This window comes from Leptosomus discolor, chromosome 6 (genome assembly GCF_034619465.1).
Source record: "Leptosomus discolor isolate bLepDis1 chromosome 6, bLepDis1.hap2, whole genome shotgun sequence".
Lineage (NCBI taxonomy): Eukaryota > Metazoa > Chordata > Aves > Leptosomiformes > Leptosomidae > Leptosomus > Leptosomus discolor.
Window position 1 is genome coordinate 3,213,786 of NC_141396.1, and position 21,744 is coordinate 3,235,529.

General features: G+C 42.9%; 2 protein-coding genes across 2 annotated transcripts in view; one reads left to right on the plus strand and one right to left on the minus strand.

Moving 5' to 3' along the window:
* The window catches only part of INSYN2A (inhibitory synaptic factor 2A), a 31,301-nt gene extending 11,494 nt beyond the window's left edge, over positions 1–19,807 (plus strand). Inside the window, exons 2-3 of the mRNA XM_086467230.1 lie at positions 9,130–9,201; positions 19,624–19,807. Of these exons, the coding sequence (XP_086323356.1) occupies positions 9,130–9,201; positions 19,624–19,807 (256 nt within the window). The remainder of the gene's footprint in view (positions 1–9,129; positions 9,202–19,623) is intronic.
* The window catches only part of DOCK1 (dedicator of cytokinesis 1), a 311,635-nt gene that overhangs the window by 184,632 nt on the left and 105,259 nt on the right, over positions 1–21,744 (minus strand). The window lies entirely within an intron of this gene.

A 21,744-nucleotide genomic window follows, 5' to 3' on the forward strand; every position in this document is an offset into this window, starting at 1 on the left:
GACCTAATTCCTATAAGATTTTGTGATTTCACTTGAAACACATTTTAATTCTCTCCATTCTCAGCATTTTTTTAAAATCACTAGACAGCCCTATTAAAATATGTTTGTTTTTTTTTTAAAAACCCTCACTCCCTGACTAACCTGAGTATAATATAAAAATGTATTTACAGGGTGAAAGCATTTGAATTGCCATCTTGGGAGTCATGCCATACACCCACAGTGCAAATACCTCAAAAAGAAAATTAGTCATCTGCTTCCAACTGTCAGGATCCAGTAAAAGACAACAAACTACTGTCTTGGAAACAGTCTGAAAAAAATCTCACCATTGAGCTTCTATATATTTCAAAGTATTTTCTCAAGCCAAATTAATAATATCAGCCTTGTAATAACGAGACAGACAGGAAACAAAAAGGGGGAAAAAAAGATTCTGATGTTATTTTAGAGCATCAGAGGATTTCTGCCTTCATCCTCTGGCATCAGTTAAAAAAAACTTTGAAAATGCGTTAGTGAAGTCATGCAGTGTTCCTTTTGCCTCTTTTTTTTGGTTCATGTTAAAACATACTTGTACCCAGCATGACAACTAGGGTCATCCCCACCATTCTGGTGGCCATAGCGACTGACCATAGTACGGACTGACCCTTGGTCCCTCCAGCTGTGCCACCGCGCATCTGCCCAGCCTGCGGGCTGCCTCCTGTGCTCCCTGCAACTCATGGGCTGACGTTTTCCTCACAGAGAGGAAAGGTTTAGTTAATCTTCACACAGGAACTAAAAGAAAACCCCCACACACTGATGCCAGCCATCAGGGATCCATGTTAAGAAGGAAAGGATAACGTTGCATCCAAGTACCCAACAACTCTGGTGCTGTGATGTTCAGGTCAGGGGCACACAGCTTTGACCTCTGCAGCTCCCAGTGAGTACTCCCTCATTCCCAACGTACTCCAGCAGCAAACTGGCTTATGCTTGAGCTCTGGACCATAAGATTTCTGCACGGGTACTCAAGAGCTTTGCTACAGCTGCTAAGGATGTTGATGGTTCCCAGAAAAGCTGGTGACTTCACACCAGCATGGGGAAGAACCACCCCGATGGGAAATCCTGACTACAAGTCAATGTGGCTTTGCTAAGAAAGTCAGGCAACAGCTTCCAGCCGGGGGGAACTGTCAGTGCAGGAGGTATGAGGCAGCTCGACAGCTCCACAGCCCTTCTCAGGGCTCTGCAAAGAGCTGCAGAGCCGTAGAAAGAGCTGCTTCTACTCATAACACAGCTCATCTACGGCAAACATCATTAAGCTCAACTCACAACCACCTCACCTGATGCAGCACGCACCCAAGCGCCTCTTTCTTGAGCTGCTCTGAGTAGCCCGAGGGCTTCCACGCTGCTGGTGGAGCTAACTCGTGCTTTGTCACATAAAGGGGAACGGACCCTCTCAAACACAAGTAAGGGGCTCAGGTTTACTGGGAAACACACCAAGGATGCTCCCAGGGCTTGTATTTGTAACCAAATAAGCAATGCCAGCAAACAACAGGGAAAAGGAGAACAGTCTTTAGGTGAAAGCCAAGGAGAAAAGAAAAAAAAAACACCCCAAAACCCAACATACCTCCGAAAAGCATGAAACAACCGAATGCTTGCATCCAGCTGCAGACAAAGATAAAAGCCTCAAGATAATCACTCAAAGCACAACGCTGTTCTTGATTTTTATCGGGCTGTACCACTGTCATCTATAAATGAAAACTGCTAATTGGTAACTAGGAGTGTAACGAAGACACAGCAGCAGTGAGGCGAAAGGAGTTTTTCTACTGGGCAAGTGATTTTTCAGAACACCTTTATACGAGCCACGGGCTGACCCGAGATGTTTCGGTATGTACGGACCTTCTGGTTTGGTGGCATAATGTAGGTTCTTAAGGGAACCAGAGGCAGATACTCAACCAACAGAAACATGATTTTGCTGATGCAAATGATTTCTAGGAGGCTTTGCATTGAGCTAGAATGGCAGATCTTAGACTAAACTTTATATGGCCAAGCAGGATTTATTTTAACCTGCAAAGCCTATACAAGTGATTTTCCTGCAGCTTACATAACTAAACCACGACTTACTCAAATCACAAGGACGGCTCAAACACACATGACAGAGTGAAGTCATCTTATTCTGCCAAAAGGCAAGTTCTGTTCCTAGTAAGGATGGATAATTGTCTCTTGAAGCACAGTTATTAGCAATATTAGCTCTGTAATCCTTTACAGTAGGAAACAAAGGTTTTGCGCAGCTCTCCACCAGACTATTTATTTTTAAACTATTATTCCATAAAGACAGATCACATTGGTGTGTTCAACTAACTGTGCTATAAATAGTCCCAGCAGGACTAGGCCACGCATGGAAATACAACACCCGGTTACACAAAGACTTGAGGAGACCCATGGCCTATTCAGCACGGCCAGAACTGTCGCTTCAAAACCCCTTCAAAGGCCCATTGACACCCTCAGAGAATTTGTTTCACTGTATTTTAATAAAAACACCACCAACAACAAATTCCCAGTCTTGTTTATCCTCTTTGTTGGTGGTAGCACATCAGGAGCATGAGGAACATCAGGATCACCTAACAGGCACACCCATCAGCGCATAGACACGCTCTGAAGCACAACCACTTCTGTAAAATCATGCTATTAAGTAACTCAATTAATATGAAGTATTCCCTACATCCCAGCAGATAAGGGAAGCCATCCAGATCTAACAGATCTAGCCTTCCAGATCGCTAAGATTTTTTTTTCTTCTGTTTTTATAGATGTCCAGGATACTTGAATTAGTGCCCCAGCACTAGCAACCTACTGAACAATAGAAAAAAACCCAGCACATACAGATCTAAGCTTCCCTCTCTCAGCTCAATGGGGTCTCTAATTTATGCAAGGAAAAAAAAACTACTCAAATGCAAAGATTTTTTTATGTTACAGTTGGTATTTTCACCAAAAAGCCTCAAGCAGGTGCACAAATTCTGCATTTCACAGGGATTTAGAGGGTGTAATTCCCTTAGGCCGCTCTGAAAATTGCAGCCTATTATTAGTTACTGCCAGTCCATGTCAGCAAAATGGTTGCTCTTCATTATAATATTTTTAATACTTGGGAGTGTTAATTGAGGTTAAGCTCAGGTTGTGCCAAGAACGCTAAAAGAAATGCAATAAAACGAAAGCCTCCTGAAAATAACACACCATGTAGATAGCAAGCATCATGAAAACCTGCATGAGGAGATGAGAGATCCTTCCCAAGGTGACACAGCAACACAACTAACCCACATCCAGCCCTTCTCCAGAGCCCGACCAGACAGCACCCCGCGAGAGGAACTGCGCCCCTCTGCGTACATCCCTACGCAAACAGAAAGTACAAGGTGTAAGGTACCAAAGAGTGAGCCTGCTGGAGCCAGGACTTGGTGTTAGGGTCTCAAAACACGTGTTAAATACTAAACTGGTACGAAACACAGTAATCCTACGGCTATGAGGGAAGCTGGTTAAACATTCCCATACGTGCAGTCAGTTCCCTTCTTGCAGATCAGCATGCAGCCCATCACACCAGTCATGATTAGTGCCAGGTTTGCTTTGCTATATTTACAGGATCAAAAAAAATAATAATAATTAAAAAAAAAAATCACACTCACTCAAGTCTATTTTCTTTATTGTTTTAAGAAAAATCATAAAGAAATGCAGGATCTAGCCAATTACCCAGAAAGCAATCCAATTAAACCAAGAATTTTCCTTCAGCATCCACAAGATAAATATTTTTTGAAATATATAAAACATGTGTTGTGCTGATCACTGAGGAAAAAAATGAGGAGTTGCTGATTGGAAAGGGGCCAGATTTGGTGACGTCTTATTCATGGCAGGCAGCAGTAGAGGTCAAGAACCAACTCGTGTTAGAAGGCCAAGGTGCCAAGTGCCGCCCTCTGAGCGCACCTCACCTCTGAAGAGCAGCAAATGCCGAATGCTGCGTGTTTTAGGAGCCCTGCAGCGAGCAGCCCACCCTGCAGCACACACACGCAAAACCCCGCGTGGAAGAGCCCACAGGAGCACCCGAGGAACCACCCTGCACGAGGAGAGCAAAGTCAACCACCTCTTGTTCAACACCGACAATTTGTGGTCGCACCTCAGCACCAAAAAACGTCACTCATCTCCATTTCACTTTAAGGCTGATGGATTTTCTTCTTCCCAAGAGTGAGTATGGGCATTACAGGCACATCCCCACCCCGCAGCAGAGCGGAGGGGCTCCAGCGTAGACCCCAGACAGGTCAGCACCACCTCACAGGGATCAAGTTTAACCTTCTGAAGCACGGGTGAAAGAAGGGAGAGGCTGAAGCAAGGTCTAACACGTAGGACTACTGATACTTCAACCGTCGAGGCGTTCACAAAAATCAAGATGTTAGGACTGGTAAAATGAGCTGCCAGGCTTAACGCCGAGATTGTCTTCAGGTGAAGTACGTTGCCCACGGGAGTCATAGCTTGGGGGAACTCCTGGCTCCCAGGCATCTCGCTCAGTACAAAGCGAAATACTTCACTCCAGATCTAAACCAGACCCAAACCAACTTTCATCTCTCTAAAAAGAAAACAAATTTCCTGTAGGAATCTTTGTTTTGTGAAAAACTTCATGTTTGACAGGATTTACTCTTACAGAAAAACACCGACTGCTTTACCAAGGAAGAAAAAGAAGTTACTGATCTCCAGCCTGAGCTCTTCTGTACCAGAACACCCTTCAAATTATTTTTAAGGGAAGGGGAAAAAGTAGCTTATCCAAAATACTCCATCTCCCAGGGAAAGGATCACCCAGAACTCTGGTCTCCTGCAGCCAGTATCCAGACGGTGCTCGCAAGCATTTCTAGCTGTTCACACCGCCAGGAAGCTCAATTTTTCAGTAATTCTGCGCTGCAAATCAACCTCAGTGCCCCAGATTTACATGGAAACGCTCTGCCAATAGTAAAGTCTTTGCTGGCATGAAGTAGATGAATTCCATGCAAGTGTTTATGTAGATAATTATGTGAAACCAAGAAAGTGAAAGTCCAAAGCCCTGGGGTATCAACAACAGAATTCTTTCATGAAGGGTTTAATTTATGTAGAAATAATTGAATTTATACTGTACTAACACTCACACAACACAGTCCTGGCTAAAGAGCTATCACACTGCCTCGTGGAAGCCAAACGCTGCGACACCGTGTAGTGTTCTCGGGGCTTACAAAGAAGTTTAACAGGATGGTTCAGAGAAAGCAACATTACTAAATCCATAGCTTGAAAGGAAAAAATCTTCTCTGAAAAGCCGAACATATCCAATACGGAAAATGATGCTTTAAGAGAAGTTCATCATAAATTACATCTGACTAGAAAAAAGTGTATCCCTGTACCCAATACAGTTGGTGAGCGACAACGATGCTCAGAGCAAGCAGTGCTGAATGTGTCAGCTGAGAAATCAGTATTCCAAACTCCAAATATCACTTTTAAATACTTAATCAAAGGACCATTTTCATCAGCTTAACAAGTCTGCCTTATACCATCAACTAGGAAATGTGTTTCTAAAGTATTTGAAAGTCTGGAATTACTGGGCATTTAAAGATCATCCTAGGTTTTAGAAACTAATTGAAATAAAATACTGAAAACTCAGTTTTGAGAACGACAGGTCGTTAGCCTTAAAGTGTATATGCTACCTTATTTTTAGTAAGATATCAAAACCACTGCCAGTTGTGGAAGCAGGACTATAGTTCCCGACTGAACTGGCACACCCACATCAAGACCAAATATAGGATAGCTTTTGCTAAATAAGCAACCAGCCTCCCAGCAGTCAGGGAGTTCATCACAACTGAAATATTACTGTTAAATATTTGATATATTTATATAATATTATATTAATATAATATTGTTTGTTAAAATCGGCGTGGTGCTGGTGGAAACTGGCTGCTAAACCATCAGAGCAACTGAGATAGCGACCACACCCACACACCTCTGGTTTAGGGGTCTGAGCATACAGGGAAGGGAAGGATTCCGAGACGTACCAGTATGATTTTTAATACTGCAATATGTTCGTGTGGTTGTTCAGTCCCATAACGACTTCTGGCTGAAGTGATTCCAAGTTCTGTGCCAGATTCAGCGGCCTGCCACTGGGATATGCCACCTCTGCAGATTTGTCCCAGGGGCTCCGATTTCTCCCTTTTCTTCTCCACTCGCGGTTTTCAGCACGCACAGGAAAACTCCTCATCCTCCCTTGTCTTTCAAACAAAAAAATTCTCATCTTTTGCCCAGTCCCCCAGTGAAAGCCACGGTTCTCAAACACCTCAATTAGGGGGAAAAATAAAAATAAAGCCTTGTCAAGATGCACTGTTAACAGATGACCTGGCCACCCCGCCTTTACAACTGCCACCAGGAACCTCGCTCTTTTAGAGCAGTCCCCTCAAAGCCTCAGGCGTGTCCCTAAAATACAACCAACCATTTTCCTAAGGAGCTCTACAGATAAGATGTCACTCTTTGTCACAGGGCTCATCTCGCAGCAATCCAAGACAACAGGGACAGGTATCAGCAGGATAAATAACCTGGATACTACAGCTTGCTTTCATAAACAGTGGACTTTGAAAAACTTAGTAGAAAAAAACCACCCTATTATTACATTATTTCTTAAACAGCAGAGAGTGAGGCCAAACATGACCAGCATAAACCCCGCAGCACTGTGCAGAAACAGGAGGGACTGGCAGAGAGGAGGCGGCTGTTGGTCTACAAGCCAGATAATTTGTGTATTTGAATGGTAGTTTGCAGGTGTATAAAGATGAATGAAAATGTCCCAACTGGAAACTAATAAAAAAACCCCACCAACCCCAAGGTGGCACCCATGGCAGAGCTTTTATGCCTTTACCCATAAGGAGGCACTGGGACCACCACGCTGCATTCCTCTGCAGGCGATTACTAACTGCCCTTTATGTCCTCAGTACATAAAGGCTTTCATCAAGTGATCTGTAAACTTTAAGTGTTGTATCTTTAGTAAGAGGTTTTAGTATTTGATCAATAGCTTGGAAAAAAAAAAACAGTTTACAAGTCCAAGTTCGACAGCACGGTGACAATTTGAATGTCAGCTTCTCCAAGATTTAAAAGGGGAATTGAAAAAAAACCAGATTCTACTCTGCTTTTAGAGACCATCCAAAAGTAAGTATAATCAATTATAAACCAGTACTGGTTTTTCCCCATAAGGGTACATCATAGAGAAATTCTGCTTTGCAGAAGTTTTTGCAATTCTGGCTTCGCCAATGTGTTAAAATTTAGCAGTCTCGGTAATCTGAGTGTGTTCCTCTGAATAAAAAGTATCTTTGGGGCCACTGACTTCGGACTCAGTATCAAGTTCCAAATCCAGAGTGTTCCAGGCCCTTCTCCATAACAAACAGTGAGAACTCTACCTTGCATTTTGCTTTCAGAAAGAAAGAAAAAAGGTTTTATACTAAAGAAGTAGCTGCACCCCATTACAAACTGCCACGTGTGCTAGCTCTGTGTCCAGTGCTCTGTATTCTCAGGCCCTCTGCCACGCACCTCCCCAGACAATCGATAATCAAACTTTGATCAGAGTGCAAGTAGAAAGGTCACCTGTGAAGAGGAGCTTGGGCTAATAATAAACCGCAGGTTCGCTCTCTGCCTTGACGTTCAGACTGATAATTTTCCTTTTTTAAAAGTTTATATAAAATACACATTTAGAAGTAACATAATAAACATTTAAATGAATATTCAAACCTTTAGAACAATAAGGAAATACAGGACAAGATGGTCATTTTCAAAGGTAAACCACATGCTCACTAAGATAAGTAAATAGCTTATAGCATTTAGGAGATGCTCATTTTCCATCTTAGGGACAGGCACATTAAACAATTTGTGTGTAATTTCCCATTAATACTTTGTATTATATAGGTTTGCTATTTTGTCACATCAAAATTAAGTCAACTTCTCTGCAAATGCTGGGTTTTTCATTATGAGTTTGTCAGGGAAGCAGAGAAAGAGGTGCTCTGTCCCCTGGGCAAGGGCAGGGCAGTGCAGAGATGCCCCTGTTAAGCACCGAATTATCTGGGGTCAATTGGTTGAACCGTTTGGGTAAAGAAGGTCCCAGGCTTCAGGGTAGAACCTGACCTCAGAAGCATTCCCTTAAGAATCCCAACCGGGTCTCTTGTCCACATCTTCAAGATCCCACAGGTGAGGTATTTCCCCATTGCTTTTAAAAACAACTGCGAGGAAAACTTGGCAGATGCTAGTCTGTATTTTTTACACAAACCAAAAATCGTTTTAAAAGATTTTAAGTTTGTGATTTTACAGAAAAGGAACTAGAATTATAAAATTAAAATGCCTAAGTCAGTGTTTATAAACTTATTTGCATGCAAGAACATTTGTGTTCATAGGTAGGCGACTGTGCTCTTTTTTAACTTTTAATAATTTTCTTTCTGTACCTTAAGAAAACCCTTTTTAATTCAAATTGACCAAGCCAGAGACAATACCTAGGTAAGTGAAGAGACACTGATGTACAGACTTCAAACCACAGTGTGACCAAGGATGGCTGTAGGCTAGGTGGAAATACAGAAAGTGTTCTTTAAAATCACATTTTCTTCCTTTTAAGACAAACATCACTACAACACATCTTCAGACCTCACTGCTGAGGGATGGAAATTTCTAAATAGATGCTATTTTTCAGTGTTATGTTCCATACATCCAGTAGTAACGGGGAAAAGCCTCGTGCATTTGAGAAAGCAGAAAAAAACCAGAGCAAACCAGCACTGTCACGTCTGTGGAAACTGTACGTGTCCATGGCCAGTGATGGTTCATCACTTGGGTACACAGCAGCTTCACGTAATTTGGTTCCCTTGTTGTTTTTCCTGTTTAATTTACAGAAGTACAACAGAAATGAATCTTTTCTCTTCTCCTTGCAGTGATTAAAGACTCATTTTCCAAAATAACTTCATCTTCCCACTGTTCAGTGAAGCTCAATATGCTATTTTTGATCCTGCTTTCCTAACAGCTAGAGTTTTGTATTCAGTATTAGTTTGAAAAAAAGTCCTGAAGTTCTGATTTCTATGAAAAGAAACATAGAAGGCAGAAACATGTTAAAACAAATTACTTTTTAATGACCTCGTGTTCTTGTCTTTGTAGGCTTTCATATCGGACTGGTCAAGACACGGCTAATTGCGACACATGCAGGAACAGTGCGTGTATTATCTATAGGTAGGTTAAAATAATAATATTCCCACTTTTTCCCTTGAGTAAAGTAATGATTTATTCACTCATGCAAGATCAATGTTAGCCTTGATTTTTTCAACACCACAAAAAGAGTTTAAAAAACAGAAAGTAAGTTTAACTGCACTAAATTACTAAGATTCAGACACCTGTTTAAGTCTGAAATTTTCAGCTCAAAAAACAGACAATTATGGTCACTACTACTGCTGTAGCTCTTGGGTGTGAAGCGTTACAAGGCGTGAGCTTTGCTCTTACCTGGCTGGAGATATTTCGCATTTTCTGTCCAACAAGTCAACATACTTCAAGTTGATTCCTCCAGGGGTAACTACTGGACTCAAGGCGCGATTTTGAGAGACTTTAGAGCGTCCAGATTCAATCTAGACAGTTCTGTCAGCCAAGTGACGCCGTAGCCAGGCTTGTGTGTACTTTGGTGTTAGTGAAGGAGTTTTAAAACACGCAGGGCCAACACGAGCAGAGCCACTAACTCCTTTAAAGCAGACGTTGGCCGTCTTGGTGCAACGCACAAGCAAAGACTGGCTGTACCTCTCCAAAAAAGCTCCTTCCCTTCAGCCGACCTGCTGTGAAGGTGCACGGTTCTGCCAGGGGAATTCGGGTTTGCTCATTACTGTCAAACGGATTCAGAAGTTACAAACTGCTTGAAGGTTTTGTTAAAGGTGGTTTGTGCCGGCTGTGATCTCGCCTCCCGAAGGAAGCGGCTGGGGTTTGCTCGCTCAAAACGGATCAGGTGCAAAAGGGGAAAGGATGCCACTTCTTATTGCTCTAAAGCAGAGGCTCCCCTCCTAAAATTTAGCAGCCAAGAGACCCATTTTGGCACATACTGTGTTACAGTGAAGGAGTAACAGACAGGCAGTGGGCATGACATGAAGCCATCATGAGTCTGATGATGCGTTTCATACTGACAACTTAATTGTCCTCCTCCATTAGTGTCTTAAAAAAACCGACTGATTATTTTCATGCATTGCAGGTAAGAGGAAAACAAATGCATCTCAGTACTAGAGTATTTCAGCAAATGAGGCAATGTAGTACAGATGAAAACATAGAAAGGTGACTTGGTTACAGTGAAGATAACAAACTAAAATGAAGGTACAAATGTTGGCTAGGTCTGAAAAGCACAGGATTCACCCCCTAATTCTCTACTTGGTCTTTGATTTAAGCAGAAGACCTGGAGCTATTTATACATTCTCTGCTAGCTGCTTCGAAGCAAAGGATACAAAAAAAAAAGTCTTTTCTCTCCTTACCAGCTAACTAGAAAAAGGAGCGATGCTGTTCCATGCAAGGAACCAATTAATTTATTCATTCTTTCAAGCAATGTCTAGAAGCACACAAATAACCAAAGCCTTCCTGTTTCTGAGCTCACCCCTGTGCAATTTCTTGCTCAGGGCAGCCTGGGAATGGAAAACACAGCCTATTTCTATCAGGGAAACTATTTTTGTTTTATTAGCTAAAAAAAATTTCAATTGAAGATTGTTTTAAAGCCTTGATTTCTAGTCAGCAGATTTAAAGTTCAGGAACCTTCCAGATTTTACTTTCTTTTACTTCAAATGAAACTACTCCAGAAATGAAGATTTCAGGCGTTCCCCTACCAACAGGTTAGCAGCATAGCAGGCAGGTCCAGCTCTTCAGCATTCCCTGCCAGACTAAAGCTGTCGACGCCGGGCATCCGCCTAAAGCTAAGTTTCCAGGGGAAGTTTTAGGAAAAATCAGCTCAGCTTTTTGACAGATTAGGAGAATATATACTGCAGGCAGGAAGTCTAAAACCAGAAGACAGTGCAAAGCAAGGGAACGACGAGAAGACTGAATTACTAAGACGGGATAAGTAGCCAGAAGGGATAGAAAGAGAAAATTCACTGCTAAAACTACCACTAAGACTGCCTTGTAGGAGCTTCTGCTCCTCCCCAATCCAATACTACAGCGCTGAAACCTCCGAAAGCAGCGCAGCATTTCGTGGGTAAGGATGTAAAGCTACTCTCAAATCCAGGTGCCATGATACACGCCGCACCTTGGCAGAGGGTTTGCACGGCAAGTGCTGCAGTTACGCCATTTCTCTTCAAGACAAAACCCCTTTTAGGAACAGAAATTAAAAGCAAGATTAAACCCTGGGGACCTCTGAGGGCACCGGACCCCGCAAGCTGTCAGTAAACAGCAAGTGTCAGACCAGGAGGATCATCCTGGCTGACCTACTGCATGTTCCACTGCTGGCTTTTACAACAGGCTCCTGCTTTGGACCCTCCTCAGTCTTGAGCTCTTTAACCCAAGCAGGAGCTACAGGAGACTTAAGAAAAATACCGGGACCAATCTATACTTTCAAGAGAAAACCTTAACTTTCCCATAAATGACGTTGTTGGGGTTTTTTTAAACATGATTCAACTTTGAGCACAGTAACACTAAGAATATTTGGAGCTCTTTCAAACCTTTCTTTTTAAACTGCAGTGAAACAGCATCCTAGAGGAATGATTAAGTTGCCCTGCTGACTACCCAACCGCATCCTGTAATGTCAAGGATAGCACAGATGAGATGTAATTAAATTCTTCCCCCTCAAGACAACTTTTTAGAATATTAATATGATGTAGCACAAAAGCCAGAGAAAGTGTGGAAGGGGACAAAAAACTCGCTGTTGTACTTTAAGGAGTTTTTAGCAGCTTTTTAGTCTCAAAAATGCCGATGCTGTTAGCAAAAACTGTACATTTCATATGCAAAATACCTGCATTCTCAAAGAGCTATTCTTAAGGTGTTTACTAAGATTTGAAATCTATTTTTATATTCTTTTGTCTTTATACTGAAAGGAATACATAGTTCTTAGTGTTAAAAAAGAAAACAAGGTTAATTTTTAGGAAATAGCAAACTGATCAAACATTAAACACTATTAAAAAGGTACCAAAAAATTAAACTACTCTAGAAATCAATAGGAAAAGAGCCTCTTCTAAATTTGATTTGCCATTTCCCTCAATTCTCCTGTGATAACTACATTCAAGCACTTGACAGGAATTCCAGACGCCCTCTCCCCTTGCAGGAGAGGAGCCACACGAACATCCATTCGCTGCTTCCACTCCCAGTTAAACACCATTTAGCCACTGGGCTTCAGCTGGGGAAAGGCCCGAGTCATTACCCCAAAGGCTTCCCCAGCCTACGGTCACTGGGGCGGTGGTGAGGCCAGGCCCGGTTGCGCTGCGTCTCCCAGAGCTCTGGGCTCAAATACAGCACAAAAACTTTTACTGGGCAACACCATCACTACCGGTTCTAAAGCCCGAGTGTAAAGTCCCAACTCCACAGCGACAGTCCAAAACAGTCAGTCAGAAGTATTCAGCATCGTGCCTTTATAGTAATTTCCAGACAGTATTTAAAATAGCAGTCAAAGTGTGATTAAGCAGTAAAAATAAACAACCATTTTCTCAAATGTTAATCTACTTCATTAGCATCAGGATCTCATAACCCAAGGTCACAAAACAGTTTCAAAATCATCTCCTACAAACGAGAAGACAAATTTACAAAGCGAAACCAAACTTTCACATCTGTCTTTTACAAACTAAAGTAGATTCACTATTGAAAACTTTAATGATAGAAAGTAAGTTTTATCAGGGTATAATGTCTGGACAAAGTCAACTGAAATACTCCAGTCCAGCAAAATCTCACTATTAAGAAGAAATCGCGTTGATATGCAGAACCTGTACTAGTTCTATACCATGTGGACTAAATCTTCACAGCCTGTTTTATTCTGTGATTATCTTCTAGTGGAACTTGCCCTTCCCTCTCCTGTTCAAACTACCAACCCGTCTGAATTTTAATCCTCTAACAGACATCTATACAAGACAGTGAGCCCTCTGTTTAATATTTTGTGCATTACTCTTGGGCCTTTATCGTGAATTATTTCCACGAAGGAGCATCTTGAAGAATTCATGCTAGGCTCGCCTTTAGTCAAAAAGGTCAGGAGGACTCGGTAGCTTTTACAAGGCTACTCCAGCTTCTGCAAGCAAACTTTTTACTAGCTCAGGTCACTATTTCTGCGTAGGGGCAACAAACAAATCAACACTAACTACTGTAGTTCTTTGAGGGGGAAAAAACCCACACCACTCAAAGCTGTATCAACCATTAATTTGGCTACTTAGTCCTTTGAGATTTGTTTTCAGTATTGAGTTTTGTCTCTGATACTGAAGTTATTCTTAAGGCATACTCGAGCTATTCAACAGAAGAGGTATTACTAGAGCCTACGAGATGGAACTCTCAATACAACAGTGGCAAATGAAACAGGTTAAAATCCTGGTGACACTAGTTGGCCAGGCAGCAGAGGCCACAGGGAAGTAGTTCACTTGTGAAGATTAAATGTAGTGATAATTATTAAAATTAATAAATATGGCAATACAGAGTGAAAACCAAGTAGACAAATCCCTAAAATAGCATCCGTACAGCAAAATCAGGTAACTAAACAATGAGAATAATAATTTTCATCTTTTTATTTCCTACCCACATTAATTAATTTACATTCTTTCTCATCTTATCTCTAGCCTGTAAGATGGTTAGTAGTAAAAACGGATCTTAATGGCTTGGTAAGGCTCTGGATCCGAAGCGATTGTGATTTTCAGGTTGAAACAGGAAATTTAACAGAGATCACTTAAAAGTGTATTAAGCTAATTTGAGAGATTAGTGCTTATCTGGATCCTGTTCTTCCAAGACGTGGCGTGCACTAATGCCATGTCATCCGATTAACACGACCCAGAAGGAGACCCTATGGTAGTCTTCAAGCCCTGCTTCACCTAGCCCGCTGAAACACCAAGGACTAAGCTGCTCTACAAATGCCCACAGCATCTGGGCCTTCACATTAGAGACTAGGTAATGAAAAGGTCAGCAGAAGGGGTGTCACCTGACATGAGAAAGGCTCGGGTCGAGTAGAAGGAGAAAGGTTTTCCCTCAAGGCAGAAAGCAGAGGGACAGGCTGCCCAGAGCCTGCGTAGGCTCCATCCTTGGAGGTTTCACGAGACAAGTTCTCAGCAACCCAGTCCTGAACCTGAATTATTCTGATTCAGCAATCTTACAAGTAAAGAACACATGCAATCATTAGCATCTAATAGTCTTTAAGTGATTCATGTTAATAACGTGTGACTATGTCAGAAAAGAAGAAAACCCATCCGTATTGCTAAGCTTGTTGCTAGATACCCTCCCACGGTCCATATGCTTAGAACCAAATGGTTACGACTCCTCAAACTCTGTTTTCAATCCCTCACACAGCAACGAAATTAGAAAATTCTCCCTACTGCCAGCATGCAAAAAAAACCCCACAACACCCCTCATTAAAATATAGTCTTTAAAAAAAACATGAAGCCAAAACTAGAAAATCCACTGCACTAGGATTTAGAAGATGGGATTAGCTGGAAAGCAGCAAGTCGGCCACCTTGTGTGCATGCCTTGGGTGAGGTGTCCAAACAGTCCACCTCGGCTCTACCTCACCCCCTTTATCACACAACAGGCCCTCTGCACAGTTTAACCCCCCCTGAAATCGCTGGATGTCACCCACACGCGTTACACGGTGCGTGCACGCACAGGCACATCGTGCCACGCCAGCCCCAGAGCACCACAGACATGTTCTTGGGGCCTTTGGGAATGGCTGGAGGCCAAACCGGCCCTGTGTGGATCAGTGCTACTGGTCAAGTGCTCCATCAGGGAGTCAGGCAGTTCGTTACTCCTCTCCCCGAGGGCTCTGGGTACCCAGCACGCGGTCCTTCACTGATGAGCAGTTTCTCTTCCTTTGTTTCTCTTTCTTTCCTGAATAGGATTCCAGTTCTGCATAGAAAACAGTTTTGTTCCCAGTTTATCCTGGGGTACTCGCTGATTACAGGACACAACTCTTCATTGTGTTGCAAACACAATAACTCCGTTTCACAAACACAAAACGCAGAGGCTGGGGGACACAGAGCCCGAAGCAAAACAGACAAACCCCACAGAGGTTCCGGCTGACTTCAGTGCCAAAATTAAGTCCTGTATAGAAATAATTCCCAAGGCAGCATTCAGCTGCCCTACTGCTACCCTCTGCCTTTGCACAACACTCTGCCTCAGTCACTATAAACCCACAGTGCCCCCGTGGTCCTTCCCAGGGACAAAACTGGACCACGATTCCCGTTTCAGCTGGGCTCCTCCGTCAGTGCAGTGCACATCCATGCTCTGCAATAAGCAACACCAGCATCTGGGATATGGGCAAGGAAGGAAGGAAAAAAAAAATGGGTTTAAAACTCCTTTTGGGTTCCCTTTGCAGTGGTATCAGTCCCTCGCAGAAAACAAGATGACAGAAAAAGCAGCCTCGGGGTCGTCCGCTCTGGGGCTCAGCCAGGCACACGCGAACGTAACGTAGAGCTGCAACCGCAGAGAGATTTTTTTGATCCATCCTGGACTAGACCCCATCTCACTGTGAACGAATTTCAGTGATTTGAATTACAAAGTTCTTGCCTGTGTTTAATGAGCACATCAAAAAAAAAATTCTCAAAGGTCTGCTATTTGATTTTATTTGGCCAAATTTTCACGGGAGGGACATCTATGCAAACGCTGATAGACAGGCGGCTGCCCTAAAACGTAAAGTTTCTGTTGCAAACCTTGCAAGTATTCAGTTGCTTTGGGGAGAAAAATACAGAAAACCAGAATTATCACAGACAAAATTTTACTGCTTATACTTGTTCACAAAACAGCCTGCCTTTTTGCACCGGAGTTTCACGTACAGGAAAAATCCGAGCTAGACATTGAACATGGAGAAACTCCAACCCAATGTTCCAAATTTGGCAATACCGTAGGTAAGCGAACATTTAGTGTGGCCTAATCGGCTGCGTCAGGCACACGTTGGTGATACCCGCACTGCGGAATATTGGGAGTCACCTCTTGTTTTCGTAGGGCTTATTCACAATTGTCAGTCTATTGAAAAACATGGTTTCCTCCAAGGAAAAAACGGTTCTGGAGCCAATAATTACAACTTCCATCAGGCGTCGTGCTAGAAAAACATATAGTTCTCACTAAGTGAGTTTATGGAGTTTTCATGAGGAAGCTTAAAGAAGAGACAAAACCAGATGAAGTTTGAAACTGGAGAGCGACGTAGCATCGAGAATATTTTAAGAAAAGGTCATTTTGAGAGGAAACCTGTATAGTCAGGATACAAAAATAGCACTAAGCAAAAGAAAATTGTCAGAGCTGTGACAGGTGACAAAACCAAGCTCCTGAATGCAGGAACTGGAAAGATCTGCAGTAACAACAATATAAAGAAGTCACATAAACACGTAACACTTGCAGAATTTAATAGTATTGCATATGCTCAGTATAAAGTTAGAGACCACAAATAAAGTCAGCTATAGCTAATGTAGAAAGATAGGTGAAAAGTTAGAGTAGGAAGGGTTTTGTCTTATTACTGCAGCACAGAGAGGTACATGCTAAAATCTCAGTTTGCAAGCAAACTGTCTGCCTGAAAGAAGCAGTTACATGAAGAAAACCTACAAAGCTAAGTTGGTCTTGGTAGACAACAATCAATTATTGTGCAAAATTTACAGTTGTAACTGCTGAAGTAACATGAATGCTTTCATTCATCCTCATCACGCTCTTCAGAAGTAAAATATTTCATTTTGATGTGAAAAGCTGAAAGAGTCTGAACTGAAAGTGGTTTGATGCATCAGAAAATGATAACAACATGGGTTTTGTCTAAGACTTTTTCTTCCTCTTGAGGTCTACCTTTAATAGAAATTAATTATGAAAAAAGTTACTTTGTTCAGCAAGTTGTTTTTTTTTAAAAAAAAGAAAAAAGAAAAAAACAATTTATCTTTCACATCAATTTCAAGTAGCTCTTAAGACAGCTCCCCTGCAAGGAGAACATTTTGCAAGAAGTCATCTGCATTTAGCCTGTACCCGGGGCTGAACCCCAACAGTCTCTGTCACCCGAAGACCCCTCACCAGCCAGGGTGGGGAATCGGGAACAGGAGAGCAGCCCCCTGGGTGGAAGCAAGAACAGATTTTAAACGAGGTAACACCAGTACCAGCAAACATACCCACTCCTGCTCACCCAGATGAATATCCAGTCACCACAGAGCAGTCCGCAAGAGGAAGAAGAGGAGCAGCAGAAACCCCAGCAGGAACCCCACAGGAGCTCCCCTTCCTCCCCAAACCTTCCCCCTTTATAACACCCATGACATGATGGGATGGGCTACCCCTGGAGCTCGCTCAGGTCAGCTGCCCTGGCTGACTGGAGCTGCTAACGAACCAACTCTGCCAATGCCAGAGCCAAAATGCCTTTTTTTTTTTTTTTTCCCCACCCACAATTTACACTGAGAAACAAACCAACAATAACACATGCCAAATTCTGCACAAATTTGCGTCCACTTTGAATGAGTCTTAGAAAGCTCTCAGAGAAGAATCTATTTCGTGCCGAGATTCTCCTCTCACGGCGTTTCTGAAGGCATTTGCCTGGTGGGGCATTCACAACCAACGACAGCGCCGTCTCACCGGCACAAAATTAACGCTGCCATCAGCTAACCGACTGCTTTTTGCTAGCGAAGCTGCAGACAAGAACATGTTACCAAGCTGAAGACGGCATTGTTCTTTCATTAGCTGGGACAGACATTAATCTGTAGGCTTGTAGTGTGCTTCTGCAGTAGCAGGGAACCCAACACAGCTCCCTCCTGCGACTCCAGTATTCATCGGCCTCGCATATAGCTGAAATTTTAAAAATTCTTCTATTTGGAATGTCTATTTACTGCTTAACAACATGGGAAAATATTCGGTGTATTTGAACCCTGACCTAACGTATTTCTCTCCTCCACTATTAGAAAGATTATCCAAACCACTCCAGATCACTGAAATGCTGACACTTGTGCTCAAAATGTGTTTATCAGTTAAGGCACCAAACCAGGCACAGCCAGATCCAAAAAAAAAAAAAAAAAAAAAAAGACCTTACTCCTTTCCAGCACCCCTTTCTGGGGCTTCACTGGAAGTCCTTGTAGACAGGCTCTTCAGCTCTTCAAAGCACAAAAACATCCCCAACTTCTCTAAGCATCTTTGACTCCCTCTCCTCTGCCCTAAGAGGAAAATAAAATCCACCCAAATCAGCAGACGCTGTTAGATGGCGTGGCGTGCTCCATTTGCAAAGGCTGTGGCACTGAAGTCCACCGGAGTTTCCCAGGACTTCTCTTACTCCAGCTTACTGGAGAATTTCCTCTGAAATGACTGCAGGGGATTTGTACTGATGCTTGCACGCATTCGAGGTGGGGTGCCGCTCTCCTTGAGCTAGACAGGGGTAGTAGTAAGAAAAGTTTAAAAACCTCTTTTTAGATGAGAAACACTGGGGGCGTGCGGCCTGAAAAAGCAGACCTCGCTTCTCTAGTGGTTTACGCCAAACAGCCAACGGCAGAAATAACTCAGAAAACGTATTTTAACGCTTATTAAAAGCGAACTGATGGCCAAGAACAATCACCTCACATCTAGGCCATGCTGAAGGAGCAAAGGTGGTCACCGCAAAGCCCAAAACCCCTCAGCAGCAGAGGTGAAAGGGCAGCCTCTCAAGTGCCCCAGCCGAGGCATCCGCACACCAGCTTCACCTCGGGCACTGCTGAATTTCCGTAGCACTGGAACAAGCGGGTCCACACGAGCTACTACGGAAACAGGTTCTTTCCGTTTCACCTACGGATCTGGTCAGCGAAATAAATGCATCTGCAGCATTAGACGTTCTTGTCTCAGCAGTGACGCCCAGCGCAGGCCCCGGGGATTTGATGTTGTGACCCTCATTAGAGGGCCAAGGGTAGATGCTGTCGGCATCTGCTGCCGGGTTGCGCTGGAAAAGAGAGTTGGTTTTTAATGGATTTATTTTTCCCACTCGTGTGTGCGAGTATATACATCTGACAGCAGCTTGGTGAAGTGAATCTAACTCGTGGGTAAAACTGGCGAGAACAGCGAAGGGAAGGACGCCGCCACGACGGCCTTGGTGCTCCGGGCCAACCCATCAGCTTTTCTCCCCAGCACAAGGCTGTGCCTGCCTGGCTGCCCCCCTAACCTCCAGCCCGTGGGAGAACTGTGCCCGGGAGCCCTCTGAAAGGGCCTTTCTCCACAGAGATGAGGGGGGGAAAAGTAGCGTTTCTAGTTTTCAGTCCCTTCACAGCACTGCTGCCGTAATCCTCAGGGCCCCCCTAAACAGGAGGGAGAAGCTTGCACAATCCCATTCCTGTTCCTCTTTTGCAATATATCCTTTTTTTGACCCTCCTCTCCCCCCAGCCCTTTCACTTGTGGTGCAAGAAGTGTGGAGATCTGACTTAAACATTTATTTTGTATTTGAATTTCACGAATTAAGCACTTGTATGTTGGTGTCAGATGCTGGCTTCATTGAAATGTTTCTGCCATCGTAATTAGTAACTGACTGCTTTTTTTTCTTCCCATTTTTAGTGTGGAATTGGATTTTAAACAGCAAGAAGATAAACTACAGCCAGTTTTGAGAAAACTTCATCCTATCGAGGAAACTCAGGTTGCACCTTTGCCTTATTCTCAGGAGAGCTACTCCTCCACTCCCAAGCAAAAATCCAAAACTGAATCAAAAAAGCATGGAAGATGGAAACTCTGGTTCCTTTAACCCAAGTCCATTACCTGTGGAGTTCAAGGCCTTCTTTGAAAAATATTTGGAGTTCTGTCAATCATCTATAACGGGATCTTGGTAGACTGATGAGCGTTACCGGCCAACGTGGTTCTGACCATCCTGGCAGCGTTCAGTTCTCACCGTACGTACCAAAAAGGCCTTTGTACCTATAAACTAGTGTCCAGAAGCAAGGCGTTAGGTAATACCTCGCCAACTTTTATTTGCAGTTCACCAATGTGGGATGTAAAACCTGAATTGAAATTTGTACAAAGATGGAAAGTAAAACTATTTCCCCCTCCCCCCCGGTTAGATCTGAAAGTGTCACCTTCCAACCTGTTAAATTGTAGGCTGTCATCCTGTACACAGCTCAATATCACTGTTGTTTTAAAGCCTTTTGGGGGTTTGGTTTATTGTCTTTAAGCAACAACAAAGGGGAGGAAAAAAAAAAAAAGCAAGCAAGCCTTATGTTTGCAGTGGTCTTCAGTTTTACAAATCCATGTTGATCGGGGAGTGCAGTTTTCAGCACATATATCCTGGACAAAGCACAATTTTTCATGTGGTCCAAGACCATGAATAATCTCCAAGATGTGACTATCTGTGTATTTGCCTTCACGCGATGTAGACTTCAACCGAGCTATCCCATCTCGACTACGCACCATCCTTTCCAGTCTAGCTATGTCCTCTCACCACCAGACCAACCAGTTTGCTGCTCGTCTCCCAACGGGCGAGCGGCGAGAAACCTCCCAAAGTCAGGACAAGCCTTTAACCACATCAAGCTGACAGGGTCAAGGCTACGGGACAATCATCTGTCCTAGATCTCGCTTTTAGTCTTTTGGTACCCAAAAGGTCTAAATGACACAGGAACAAAAAAAAACCAACCCCCCCCTCACACAGAACAATCAAAAGCTCGGCGGATGGTTGGCATTTGCCGTAATTTAGTACCTTTTTGTAACGCGCTCTTTGGGAAACCTCTGCACTATCGCAGAAGGCACCGGAAAATTTATAGGATGCATCACGCTTTGAAACCTGTTTGGAAGGAGCAGTAATTTTAAATGCTCTTTCTTTACTGAGCTTCTCAGATGGGTTTCCCAACTTACTCCGATTTCTCTGTCAGTCTATCAATTGTACTTGCTAACCAACACACTTAGAGACGTGAATCAATTTTTTTCCTAGTTTTTTCCTTCGTTTTTTTGTCCTTTTTTTTTTTTTTTTTTTAAAGTGACACATAGAATTTTGCTCTGAATTATAAACTGCAACTTTTTCCTTTAACTATTTGCTACTGCCATCAAACTTGCATCTAGAATGACCGTTTGTGGAAACATTTCTCATGCTAGAAGCGGCCAGGGAGTGGGAATCTTTTTTTTCTTTTTTTTTGAAGGATTTAAGATAATTGGACTCATACAGTGTCACGCGACAGACTAAGAATTGGTTTTGAAAATTGCATACCTTGCAGCACCAGTCAGATACAAATTCTTCAGTCTTTAGGAGAAGAAATGCAGTCATGAGCAGAAGAGTTTGCACGTACTGAAAAATCTGAAGTGTTTTGTTTACACAATTTTTCCTCTTGGCTCAGCATTAAATCCATTACTGCCGGAAAACTTGACGAAAACGACTTCTTTTTTTTTCCCCCCGAAGCAAAGACCAAGCAAAGGAAGTTAAAGTGGGGACAGAATTGCAGAAGATGTCTATGTCCAGCTCAAAATTAATTTCAGCACGCTTTAATGGGAAAAAAAAAAAACCAAAAGTCACCTTTGCAGGAAAGCTTCAAGAGGGGTACGAGTTCTTGTCCGGAAGCAAACAACATCCCAAAATACTTTTGTGAAAGCTGAAGGATTCGAGAAGGTGATCCTGTGCACCAGGAAGGGAGTGCAGCTGTTTCACGTGATAAAAAGACGTGTTTCATCTATTTTATATTGGTTTTAATTGAAAATATA